Genomic DNA, 12,016 nt, shown 5'->3' with positions numbered 1-12,016 from the left:
GGAATCAAATCCTGTCGGGTCGGTGTACAGCGAGTGCGGGAATCCAACATCGAGCAACTGCGGAAGGAGCTCTCGGAGATCCGCTTTAAGGACGGCGAATCCGTCGATGATTTTTCAATGCGGATCACGGGGCTCGCCAACAGCATCACCACCCTCGGTGGTGGCATCAGCGAGATAGAAATCGTGAAGAAGATGTTGCAGGTCGTCCCCGATCACCTCGAGCAAGTCGCGACCCCGATCACCTCGAGCAAGTCGCGATTTCAATCGAGACATTGCTTGGCGTGAACGACCTAACAGTGGAAGAGGTGACCGGAAGACTACGTAACGTCGAGCAGCGGAAGAAGAATACCACTTCAGCTGTTGACAAGGAGGGCCGTCTACTCCTCACGGAGGAGGAATGGCAGCTCTCGGAGATCCGCTTTAAGGACGACGAATCCGTCGATGATTTTTCAATGCGGATCACGGGGCTCGCCAACAGCATCACCACCCTCGGTGGTGGCATCAGCGAGACAGAAATCGTGAAGAAGATGTTGCAGGTCGTCCCCGATCACCTCGAGCAAGTCGCGATTTCAATCGAGACATTGCTTGACGTGAACGACCTAACAGTGGAAGAGGTGACCGGAAGACTACGTAACGTCGAGCAGCGGAAGAAGAATACCACTTCAGCTGTTGACAAGGAGGGCCGTCTACTCCTCACGGAGGAGGAATGGCTTGCACGCCTAAAGCTCCGCGACAACACCGGCGAGAGCAACGGGTCCTCCTCCAGCCGCAAAGGCGGTAAGAAGCCATGGATGTCTCACGGGCGCACGCGCGGGAAAGATGGGAATCAAAAGAAGGAGTCAACCAATGGCAGGCCGATCCAATGCTCGAACTGTGGGAAGAGAGGACACCTGAGCAGAAATTGCTGGAGCAAGCTGAGGAATAAAGAGAAGGCCGAAAAGGCCCATGTGGCTCAACCCGAGGAGGACGAGCCAGCTCTTTTCATTGTAACTGCATGCGTCCCCAATTTCGATTCCAAATCCGACGACGATGTTGAACCCAAGAAAGAGCTCCAGTTGGGCATAGCAAAGATGGCACCAGCTGGGGAGCCAATTCAACTGGAGGAGGAGCGAGTGTTCGCTCAGATCGGCGAAAGGGACGAGCAACACGAGCACCGGCAATGGATCCTTGACACAGGGGCAACAAACCATATGACCGGGGCTAGATCTGCGTTCTCCGAGCTCGACTCGGGGATCCGTGGGACGGTGAAATTCGGCGACGGCTCCGTCGTCGAGATCGAAGGGCGCGGCACCATTCTGTTCGTCAGTAAGGGAGGCGAACATCGCAAGCTGACCGACGTCTACTTCATCCCGAGGCTCAAGGCTAACCTTGTGAGCCTGGGTCAACTCGATGAGACAGGTTGCTTCATTTCTATCGAGCGCGGACTACTCAAAATATGCGATAATCAACGACGGCTGCTCACGCAGGCAAGGCGCACGACAAACCGCCTTTACATCCTGGAGTTAGAGATAGACCAACCCGTTAGCCTCTCGGCCAAGACCGAAGAGGTATCTTGGAGGTGGCACGCAAGGTACGGACACTTAAACTTTCCTGCCCTAGAAAAGCTACAGAAGAAGGAGTTGGTGCACGGCTTGCCAGAAATCAAAGGCGTGAACAAGCTGTGCGACGGGTGCCTCATCGGCAAACAGAGGCGCACACCCTTTCCGTCTCGAACAGCCTACCGAGCCGATGAGCCGTTGGAGCTTGTACACGGCGATATCTGCGGGCCCATCAAGCCGGCGACCCCAGGCGGTAAGAGTCTCTTCCTCCTGTTAGTCGATGACAAAAGCCGCTTCATGTGGCTGACTCTGCTGCAAGCGAAAAGTGAGGCGGCAGAGGCGGTTAAGCGCATTAAAGCGCGAGCGGAGGCCGAATGTGAGAAGAAGATGCGAGTGCTGCGCACAGACCGAGGCGGAGAATTCACCTCGGCAAGTTTCAGTAAGTACTGCGACGAGATCGGCATACAACGGCACCTAACGGCGCCCTACTCCCCCCAACAGAACGGAGTGGTAGAGCGCCAAAATCAGACCATTGTCAGGACAGCGAGGTCATTGTTGGTGACGGCCGGGATGCCTAGGAGATTCTGGGGAGAGGCAGTAATGACGACTGTCTATCTCCTCAATCGGTCACCAACCCGGAGCCTCGACGGGAAGACGCCATATGAGGTCTGGTACAACAAAAAACCAACAGTACATCATTTTCGCGTGTTCGGCTGCGTCGCATACATGAAGGTAACACGTCCCCATCTCGCCAAGCTCGATCCCAGGGGGCTGAAGGTCGTCTTCATCGGCTACGAACCCGGGAGCAAGGCGTACAGACTCTATGATCCTGTAGGGGGGCGAGCTCACGTGTCTCGCGACGTCGTCTTTGACGAAAGCACCTTCTGGCAGTGGAATGACGTGATCGAGGCAGACCGTAATCCAAATCAATTCACGGTGGAGTACCTCGTCACCGAGCCTGAAGAAGGAGGAGCCCAGCATCAGGAGACGTCACCGCCGCCAGCAGGTGCACCACCTGAACCAGTGGAATTCGCAACACCACGGACTGCGGATTCGACGCTGGATGCCGATCACGATACTGATCTGGAGGCTAGGTACCGGAGGATGGATGACCTAGTGGGAGGAGGTGAACCACCTGGACTAGCAGCGCGCGAGCTCGAAGAAGTGGCCGAACTACATGCCGTCAGTGCAGATGAACCAAACACCTTCGCCGAAGCAGAAAAGAACCCGTGCTGGTGGAAGGCAATGCAGGAGGAGATGACATCCATCACTGAGAACCAGACGTGGAGTCTGGAGGATATGCCACCGGGACACCGAGCCATAGGGCTCAAATGGGTCTTCAAACTGAAGCGCAACGAAAAAGGAGAAGTTGTGAAGCACAAGGCTCGTCTGGTGGCGAAGGGCTACGTCCAGAAGCAAGGAGTGGACTTCAAAGAGGTATTTGCGCCAGTAGCAAGGTTAGAATCCGTTCGTTTCTTGCTGGCAATTGCAGCACATCACTCTTGGGAGGTTCACCATATGGACGTAAAGTCTACTTTCCTTAACGGAGAGTTGAAGGAGACCGTCTATGTTTGACAACCACCTGGCTTCCTGGATAACGACAACCCTAATAAGGTACTGCGCCTGCACAAAGCACTCTACGGGCTTCGACAAGCCCCACGAGCCTGGAACGCGAAGCTCGACAGTACCCTACTGTCACTGAATTTCAAACGTTGTGCCTCTGAGCATGGCATGTACACGTACGGCCACGGCAAAAAGCGACTGATCGTGGGAGTGTACGTCGACAACCTCATAATCACTGGAGACGACGTGGGAGTCCTCGGAAGGTTCAAGAAGGAGATGTCGAAAAACTTCGAGATGAGCGATCTCGGTGTGCTCAGCTACTACCTCGGCATCGAAGTGCAACAGAACTCTTCCGGCATCTCCATCTGCCAAAGTGCATACGCGAGGAAGCTGCTGGACACAACTGGGCTTGTGGACAGTAATCCTACCAGGACGCCAATGGAGGCCCGACTTCAACTAAGGAAGGCCGGCACTACGACGACAGTCGACTCCACCAATTACCGCAGCATTGTCGGGAGTCTGCGCTATCTGGTAAACTCTCGTCCTGATCTTGCTTACTCTGTTGGCTATGTGAGCAGGTTTATGGAAGCACCTAGGGAGGAGCATCTAGTGGCTGTCAAGCGCATCCTGCGCTATGTAGCCGGAACCAGAGGCTGGGGTGTGAGATATTGTGCAGGGAGCGGAAAGGAGAAACTCAAGCTGGTCGGCTACAGTGATAGTGACATGGCCGGTGACGTTGATGATCGTAAGAGCACCAGCGGAATGATCTACTTTCTCTCAGGCGGCGCGATCTGCTGGCAATCAACAAAACAGAAGGTGGTTGCTTTGTCTTCCTGCGAAGCAGAATACATCGCCGCTTCGATGGCAGCAACACAAGGGATCTGGCTTGCACGACTAATGGAAGAACTCATCGGGAGAGAAAGCGATCCACCAATGCTATACGTAGACAACAAAGCTACGATCTCCCTGATCAAAAATCCAGTTTTGCACGACCGGAGCAAGCACATAGAAATCAGATTCCACTACATTCGAGAATGTGCAGATCGAGGGCTCATCAAGATTGATTTCATCCGAACAGAGGAACAACTTGGAGACATTTTCACCAAGTCCCTGGCGCAGGTGAAATTCGAAGAACTACGCTCAAAGATCGGAGTTCAAATAATAAGGTACAGCTTTTAGGAGAAGATTGTTAAATAAAAGTCATTCCTTATTTAGTTACATCTGAATTCACGCGAATGGAGAAGCGTGATTCAAGGAGCCATTGTTTTGGCAATTTGGGCGAAGTCTTCGTCCACTTCTTCTATTTTTGTATAATTGGTTTTTCTATTTTTGTAATTAGATTTGTTAATTAAACCGTTGAACTGAAGTAAAATAAAACATCGAGTCTTCAGCATTATCAGCGAATCTCTCACTCTCTCTCCTTTTACTTCCGCTAATTTTTCCTTCGAAGAAACCTTCGGCCAATTTTTCGTCGACACTGTCTTCCGAATTGCCAGAGTCAACAAGTTTTATTTTAACAAGATAGACCCTGTTGCAGCAGAGACTTGGCTGGAAGCAATAGAGACAGTCTTTCGGTATATGAACTGCCCCGCTGAATATCAGGTGCACTTTGCTACGTTTATGCTGATTGAAGAGGCACATTTCTGGTGGAAGACCACCCACAAGACACTCAGTCCTTATGAGGGTCTTGTTTTATGGGAGTAGTTTAGAGAGGCTTTCCTTCTGAAATATTATCCGATCATTTCTGGTATCTAAAACTCTACAACATTCCTCCAGTTGAAACAGGGAGATAGATCAGTGGAGGATTATGATATAGAATTCAACAAGCTGGCACAATTTGCTTCTGAATTTGTGAGTACTGAGAAAATGCGAATCAATTGCCTTATTGCGAGTCTCAGGGATGAGATCCAAGAGTTTGTTGTGGCTCATGATTCTCTAGATTATGCTTCTGCTTTAAAATTTGCTATACTGATGGATATGCATCGACTGAAAGGAAAGTCAATCGCTGCAGCCTCATCTGTCCCCACTACTTCAGGTCAAAAGAGGAAACCTATTAGACATGGCCATAGAACTGACAGATGAACTCGCAGATGTTTAAATCATCACGGACGGACCGTAGATCAGAATAAGGCATCGTGCCCCAAATGCAACAGGTTTCATGAAGAAGAGTGTTATGCCCTTCGTGGATGTTATGGGTGTGGCCAGCCAGGCCACCAAGTTGCTGACTGTCCCCACAGAAATCCACCTAAGGTGAGCCGACCTATCGCTCAGTATCAAGGAGGTCGAGAAGGTCGAGGGGGTTGACAACAACATCAGGGGCGAGCAGTAGCCCATGCCACCGCAGCCAAAATGGTTGAGGAATCCGCCAATGTGGTAACAGGTACGCTACCCGTTTATGGGCATTTAGCATTCACTCTATTTGATTCCGGCTCTACACACTCTTTTATTTCTGCTACATTTGCTGAACAAGCATGGTTAGGATTAGAGCCTTTAGAGAATACTCTTTTCGTATCCATACTGTCAGAGAAATTACTTGAGATCACTCACAGAGTTAGGGTTGGAAGGGTAACAATATCTTACTAGGAGTTTGAGGCTGACTTGATTGTGTTAGCCATGATAGATTTCGATATTATTTTGGGTATGGACTAGTTGAGAGTGAACCGAGCCGTGATTGATTGTGAGTCTCAAATGGTAACCTTAAGACATCTATCAGGGGAGGGCCAGTTTTTTAGAGGGTCGTCGACTAGGGAGACCCCGGGGGTGATCTCTGCACTGAGAGCTACGAAGATGATCCATCATGAGGCGTCGGCATTTCTAGCCAGTGTGACTGTTTATGGGGGAGTTAAGCCCATAGTCTCATCAATTCTAGTGGTCAAAGAGTTCGAATATGTTTTTCCTGAAGACCCACCTGGGTTTCCTCCTAATAGAGAGGTTTATTTTGGAATCGACCTGGAACCTGGAACAGCACCAATATCTAAGGCACCGTATAGAATGGCACCCGCTGAACTTAAGGAACTAAAAGAGCAAATACAAGAGCTCTTGGGCAAGGGGTTCATTCGCCCTAGTGTTTCACCCTAGGGAGCCCCTGTGCTTTTCGTGAAAAAGAAAGATGGGACTCTGCGTCTGTGCATAAACTATCGAGAGCTGAACAAGGTCACTATAAAAAAACAAGTATCCTCTCCCAAGGATAGATGACTTGTTTGATCAGCTGCAAAGGGCATTTATGTTCTCTAAGATAGATCTGAGGTCGGGGTACCATCAATTGAGGATTAGAGAAGAGTACATCCCTAAGACAGCCTTCCGAAGTCGCTATGGACATTACAAGTTCACAGTTATGTCTTTTGGCCTCACTAATTCCCCCGCGGTTTTTATGGAGCTTATGAATAGTGTTTAAGGATTACCTCAATTCCTTTGTGGTAGTATTCATCGATGATATATTGGTATACTCTAAGACCGAAGCAGAGCACGAAGATCACCTGTGAATGGTCTTGACTGTGTTGAGAACGCAGCAAAAGATTTCTACGTGTGAGTTCTGGCTACGGGAAGTAGCATTTTTGGGACATGTGGTCTCAAGAGGGGGTATTACTGTGGATCCAGCTAAGGTTGAAGCTGTTATGAGGTGGCCAAGATCGACAACTGTGACAGAGGTAAAAACTTTTTTGGGCTTGGCTGGCTACTACAAGAGATCTGTCCAAAACTTCTCGAAAATATCTGCTGCAATGACTCAATTGACCAAAAAGGGAAAACCGTTTGTGTGGACTTCAGCTTGTGAGGAGAGTTTCCAAGATTGAAAAGGAGGTTGGTGACTGCACCAGTTCTCACAGTGCCTGATGGTACATGCAACCTCGTTGTTTATAGTGATGCCTCAACAAAGGGCTTAGGTTGTGTGCTTTTGCAGAATGGAAAAGCAATTGCGTACACTTGTAGATAGATGAAGGATTATGAGCGGAATTATCCTACCCATGACTTGGAGCTAGCTGTCGTGGTGTTCGCACTAAATACACGGCGATATTATCTGTACGGTGAGAGAATCCAAGTGTACACAGACCACAAGAGCCTTAAATATTTGTTTACCCAGAAGGAGTTGAATATGAGACAAAGGGGTGGCTCGAGCTAGAGAAAGACTACGATGTAAAGATTTTATATCATCCTAGAAAGCTAACGTGGTAGCTGATGCCTTGAGCAGGAAGACACCTCACACTTCTGCGTTGGTCACCCAGCAGAGAAAACTTCAAGATGAGATCCAAGGAACTGGGATTGATATAGTAGTCATGGGCATCACTGCACAACTAGCTGAGTTGATAGTATAGTCCACACTTTGTAAACGCATCATTGATGCACAGTCTACAGACGAGCAACTCCGCAAGGTTTGTGACACCCAAGAGGCTAAGAGAGCTGAGGGGTACTCAATTTCATCTAAAGGCGGGCTCTTGTGGCAGGGACACTTGTGTGTACCCATGGATAACGAAATTCTTAAGGAGATTATGTCTGAAGCCCATGACACATCCTACACATTCCACGCTGGTAGTACGAAAAAGTATCAGGACCTGAAGAATAATTATTGGTGGCCATGAATGAAAAAGGACATTGCAAACTTTGTGGGACGTTGTTTAACATGTCAGCAGGTGAAAGCCTCAAGACAACGCCGAACAGGGTTGCTGCAACCTATAAACATACCCCAGTGGAAGTGGGGGGAAGTGAGTATGGATTTCATATCAGGATTGCCTAAGACTCGACGAGGTTTTAATGTGATCTGGGTCATTGTTGATAGACTCACAAAAATAGCTCACTTCATCTCGGGTAAAAGCACATTTCGAGTGGATCGATGGGCTCAGTTGTACGTTCGAGAAATAGTCCATTTACATGGGGTGCCTACTTCCATTGTGTCTGATCGCGATGTTAGGTTTACCTCTCATTTTTGGAAGAGTTTACAAAAATCCTTAGGTACCCAACTTCGTTTCAGTACGGCCTTCCATCCTCAGATAGATGGAAAGACAAAGAGGTTGAATCAAGTATTAGAAGACATGCTCAGGGCGTGTGTAGTGGATTTTGCTGGTTATTGGGATGAACACCTACCCCTCATGAAGTTTGCCTATAACAACAGTAATCAAGCAACGATTCAGATGGCCTCGTTTGAGGCCTTTTATGGGAGGAGGTATCGGACACTAGTGTTTTGGGAACAGGTTGGAACCCAACAACTTATGGGACTGGAATTGGTTCAGGTCACCAACGCGGCAGTCTAGAAAATCAGATCAAAGATACTTACTGCACAAAGCCGGCAAAAGAGTTACGCTAACACTCGAAGAAAGGACATCGAGTTTGCAGTGGGTGAACGTGTTTTCCTAAAGGTAGCACCCATGAGAGGGGTGTTAAGGTTTGGGAAAAGGGGTAAACTTAGCCCCAGGTTCATAGGACCCTTCGAAATCCTTGAGAGGATTGGTGCTGTAGCGTACAGGTTGGCGTTGCCACCCACTCTCGCTGCTGTGCACAACAGTTTTCATGTATCCATGTTGAGAAAGTACACGTCAGACCCCCACAAACATCATTGAGTACGAAGCACTTCCGCTTCGTAAGGATCTATCTTACGAGGAGGCCCCAATCAAAATTATATCTCGAGATGTCAAGCGATTGCGAAATAAGGAGATTCCCCTAGTCAAAGTCTTGTGGGGGTAATCATCTCGATAGCGAGTCTACTTGGGAATGGGAGGATGACATTAGGAAGTCTTACCCTGAACTTTTTCAAGAACAACCAACTTTCAGGGACGAAAGTTCCTAAGGAGGGGAGAATTTGTAACACCCCGAGCCCAACAGGTATAATTCGCTCTATCCTTGTGATTAGCACCTTCTTAACTATTGTGAATTTCTAGATTTTATTGGAGGACTTAGAGTGTGATTTTCAAATCGTTGTAGAAGAAAGAAATGCTCGGGATGCATCAAGTAACTTAGGGAAAAAAAATTTAAAATTGTAATGTAATCGAAATTTTGGTCACTGGGACAAAAAGGTAATTTTGCCCCACACACACCTCCTTGAGNAAAAAAAAAAAAAAAAAAAAAAGAGAGAAAGTGAAACTGTTAGGGTTTTTAAGAAGAAGGAGGGAGAATCACCCAAACCCGAACTGAAGCACTCTCAATCTTAAGTCTCCTACTAGAGCTACTCGAATTATCAAGAGGAGTGGTCTAAGCGTTGGATCGTTCGTTTCTGACAAGAAACGGGCAAGAACGCGAGGTAAGGTCACGGCCTCTTTTGTTTCGAGATTTCACACTGATCTAGGAGTTTTAGATGACATAGATTTTAATAATCTAGTTGCAATACCTTAGGTGAGTTTTGCAAGTATTCAGTGGAATCGCGGTCAAAATCGCAATAGGAAAAGCGAAATCGGGAATCGTCGAACTTCGATAAGAAACTGAATTTTTCTCGATTTTCGACTTCATTTATTAAGCGCTGTAAGTATCAAAAAAAAATGCAAGAAAAATATATCTAGATAGGTGGACTTGAGATCTTGAATTCTTGTGAAGGACTCGATTTAATTTGAGTTATAAATTGGAAGATAGAAAAATCCAAAAAAAATAGGTTGGTGTAGAATTTGACCGGAATCTAGAAATTGGATGAACTCAGGCAATCCGCAACGGACAAACGGCCGTGGGGAAGGGAGGACACGCGTCGAGCAATCGGTGCAGATGACCCAAAAACTCGAACCGAAACCCGACACGTGCTCCGTGAAGCAACCTGACGACCCACGGTCCAACCCGTAACCCACAACCAGTCCCTGTACAACACGTGTCACGCCCAAAAAATTTGAGAAGTCTACTTCCGTTGGGGTTCGAAACACGCCTCTGCCTGCGTGTTGCCTGCACTGACCGCGCGTATGCCCTGCACGTGAAGTTCGCGCGTAGGTGAGTGTGCCGGCGCGTGGGAGTTCCCCTGCAAGCGCATGTAGGCGCGTGAGTGCCCTGTTTTCATCCATTTTTTGTCTTGATTCCAGTGCTAACCCTATTTTACTGTGAACTAGGTCACTGTATAGAAAGTTCATAATTTTTTAACTCTATTATGACTGTAATCAAGCTCGGGAAAGCACGCGACATACTTGTAAGTAACCATAAGGAATTAAGAAGTAATACTTGTAGGGTGCGCTTGGGTTTGCATGCATGCTAGAGCAAATTATCCCTAGGTAGCTAGATCTATTGATCCTCTGTAATTAGGAATTAGGAAGTTAAATATTTATCTGTTGAACTTGCTGCCGTTATGAGATTTCATACTCAATATTTTTATGCTTGCTAGGCTATCTTACTACTGCTTTTATCTGTTCATACTATGTTGGCGGTCTGGAAAATTTGTGTATCTGCGCTTCGGGTGTTGATGGATGTTATCGCCTCGTTGAGCTTGTATGGTTGTATGTGATGTGAATCACACATAAACTCCTGTTGAATGATTGTGTGAACTTATGATATGAATGATAAGTTGTAGTGTTGTGTTATGCCTAGGGTGTACTCTTGTAGGGATTGAGTTGGGTTTAAATGGGGGACCCTCCTGATGTTACGGTCTATGGTGTCGTGAGTGACGCTTAGAGGGAGAGACCCTTTAACCTTTGACTGTTATGGACTTGTAGGTCTTGATTGTGTGATTCTGGAAACTAGGACCCCTAACTCGATATTCTACCTACCCTTGAGACATAGAGAACCACATTAGGACCCCGAGGTGTAGAGAGATGACCTCTTAGCCAACAGTAGCTGGTATAGCGTTTGAGTATACTCAATTTTCCTTCCTATTCCAGTGTGATACTGTTGAGCTAGGCGAGACGCCAGTTAGGGAGGTGTTACTCAGTGGTAACAACAATTTAATTTAAAGAGCTAGATCTTCAATGGTATTCCCTCACTTTATTTGGTTTTTCCACTCGCCCGAACCATAACTGTATTAGAAATGGGCTTATGCTTCTTATTGGATAGCCTCTCGAAAAGGTTGCTAAAGAAATAAGATTATCTAAATAGAAAATCAATATTGAGATGAAAATAAATTCATATGTTTTTAGAAACAAAATCCACAAACTGGCATTGCTATGTATTCTTTTTCATGTCACTTCGATACAGATAGCAGTTTTGTGTCTTTTGACAAACAGAGCTACAGCTTCAAATAAAAAACAAAATGAGAAGAGCAACTACAGCTACTAAATATGTCGCCACTCAATTTGTGGGGAACAAACAGACAATTCTTTCTGGATATCTGGAATAATGGAAAGAAAAAAGGTGCTTGAATCTTCATATAACTCAGGCAACATACTCACTTGGCACTGGCAAGCTGGGTTCGGAGGAGCTTCGCAGCAGCCACCATGTTCTTGAGAGCAGGATTCACCTCGGCGTACTTGCGTGTCTTGAGACCACAGTCGGGATTGACCCATAAGATGTTGGTCTCGAGCACTGCAAGCATCTTGTTGATCCTGTCTGCAATCTCTTCGGTTGATGGTATTCTAGGAGAGTGAATGTCGTACACACCGGGGCCAATTCCAGCACCATACTTCACTCCCTCACGGAAGACTGACAAGAGCTTCTCGTCAGAACGGGAGTTCTCAATTGTGATCACGTCGGCATCCATATCAATGATGGATTGGATGATGTCATTGAAGTTGGAGTAGCACATGTGAGTGTGAATCTGTCGAGATAATGAAATATTAGGCAAATCGAAGATATTATGAACCGTTGAAGGTAATGAAAATCTCAGTGGTTAATGTAGTAACCTGAGTCGTGTCTTTGACACCACAGTTTGTGATACGGAAAGAATGAACTGCCCAATCCAAGTAGAAAGCTTCCTCAGACTTCCTAAGAGGCAATCCTTCTCTTAAAGCAGCTTCATCGATTTGGATGACATTAATGCCAGCCTTCTCGAGATCCTCGACCTCGTCCTTGATGGCCAAGGCAATCTG

The 12,016-nt window shown here is 47.1% G+C and overlaps 2 protein-coding genes across 2 annotated transcripts in view; both read right to left on the bottom strand.

Moving 5' to 3' along the window:
- Positions 1-11,376: 11,376 nt before the first annotated feature.
- On the bottom strand, positions 11,377-11,688 carry LOC111800095 (5-methyltetrahydropteroyltriglutamate--homocysteine methyltransferase-like). The gene has a single exon (XM_023683674.1). It carries the CDS (start codon positions 11,686-11,688, stop codon positions 11,377-11,379), a length of 312 nt encoding a protein of 103 aa, XP_023539442.1.
- Positions 11,689-11,830: 142 nt separating this feature from the next.
- Positions 11,831-12,016, bottom strand: part of LOC111800234 (5-methyltetrahydropteroyltriglutamate--homocysteine methyltransferase-like) — a gene marked incomplete in the record, with an annotated part of 3,193 nt that continues 3,007 nt past the window's right edge. Inside the window, 1 exon segment of the mRNA XM_023683835.1 lies at positions 11,831-12,006.

Source organism: Cucurbita pepo, chromosome LG08 (assembly GCF_002806865.2).
Source record: "Cucurbita pepo subsp. pepo cultivar mu-cu-16 chromosome LG08, ASM280686v2, whole genome shotgun sequence".
Taxonomy (NCBI): domain Eukaryota; kingdom Viridiplantae; phylum Streptophyta; class Magnoliopsida; order Cucurbitales; family Cucurbitaceae; genus Cucurbita; species Cucurbita pepo.
The sequence above is the reverse complement of the archived record's forward strand: the minus strand, read 5'-3'. Positions and strand labels throughout refer to the sequence as shown.

Excerpts from the sequence above, each read along its gene's own strand:
- LOC111800095 (XM_023683674.1), bottom strand. The coding sequence starts at position 11,688 with ATGGATGCCGACGTGATCACAATTGAGAACTCCCGTTCTGACGAGAAG.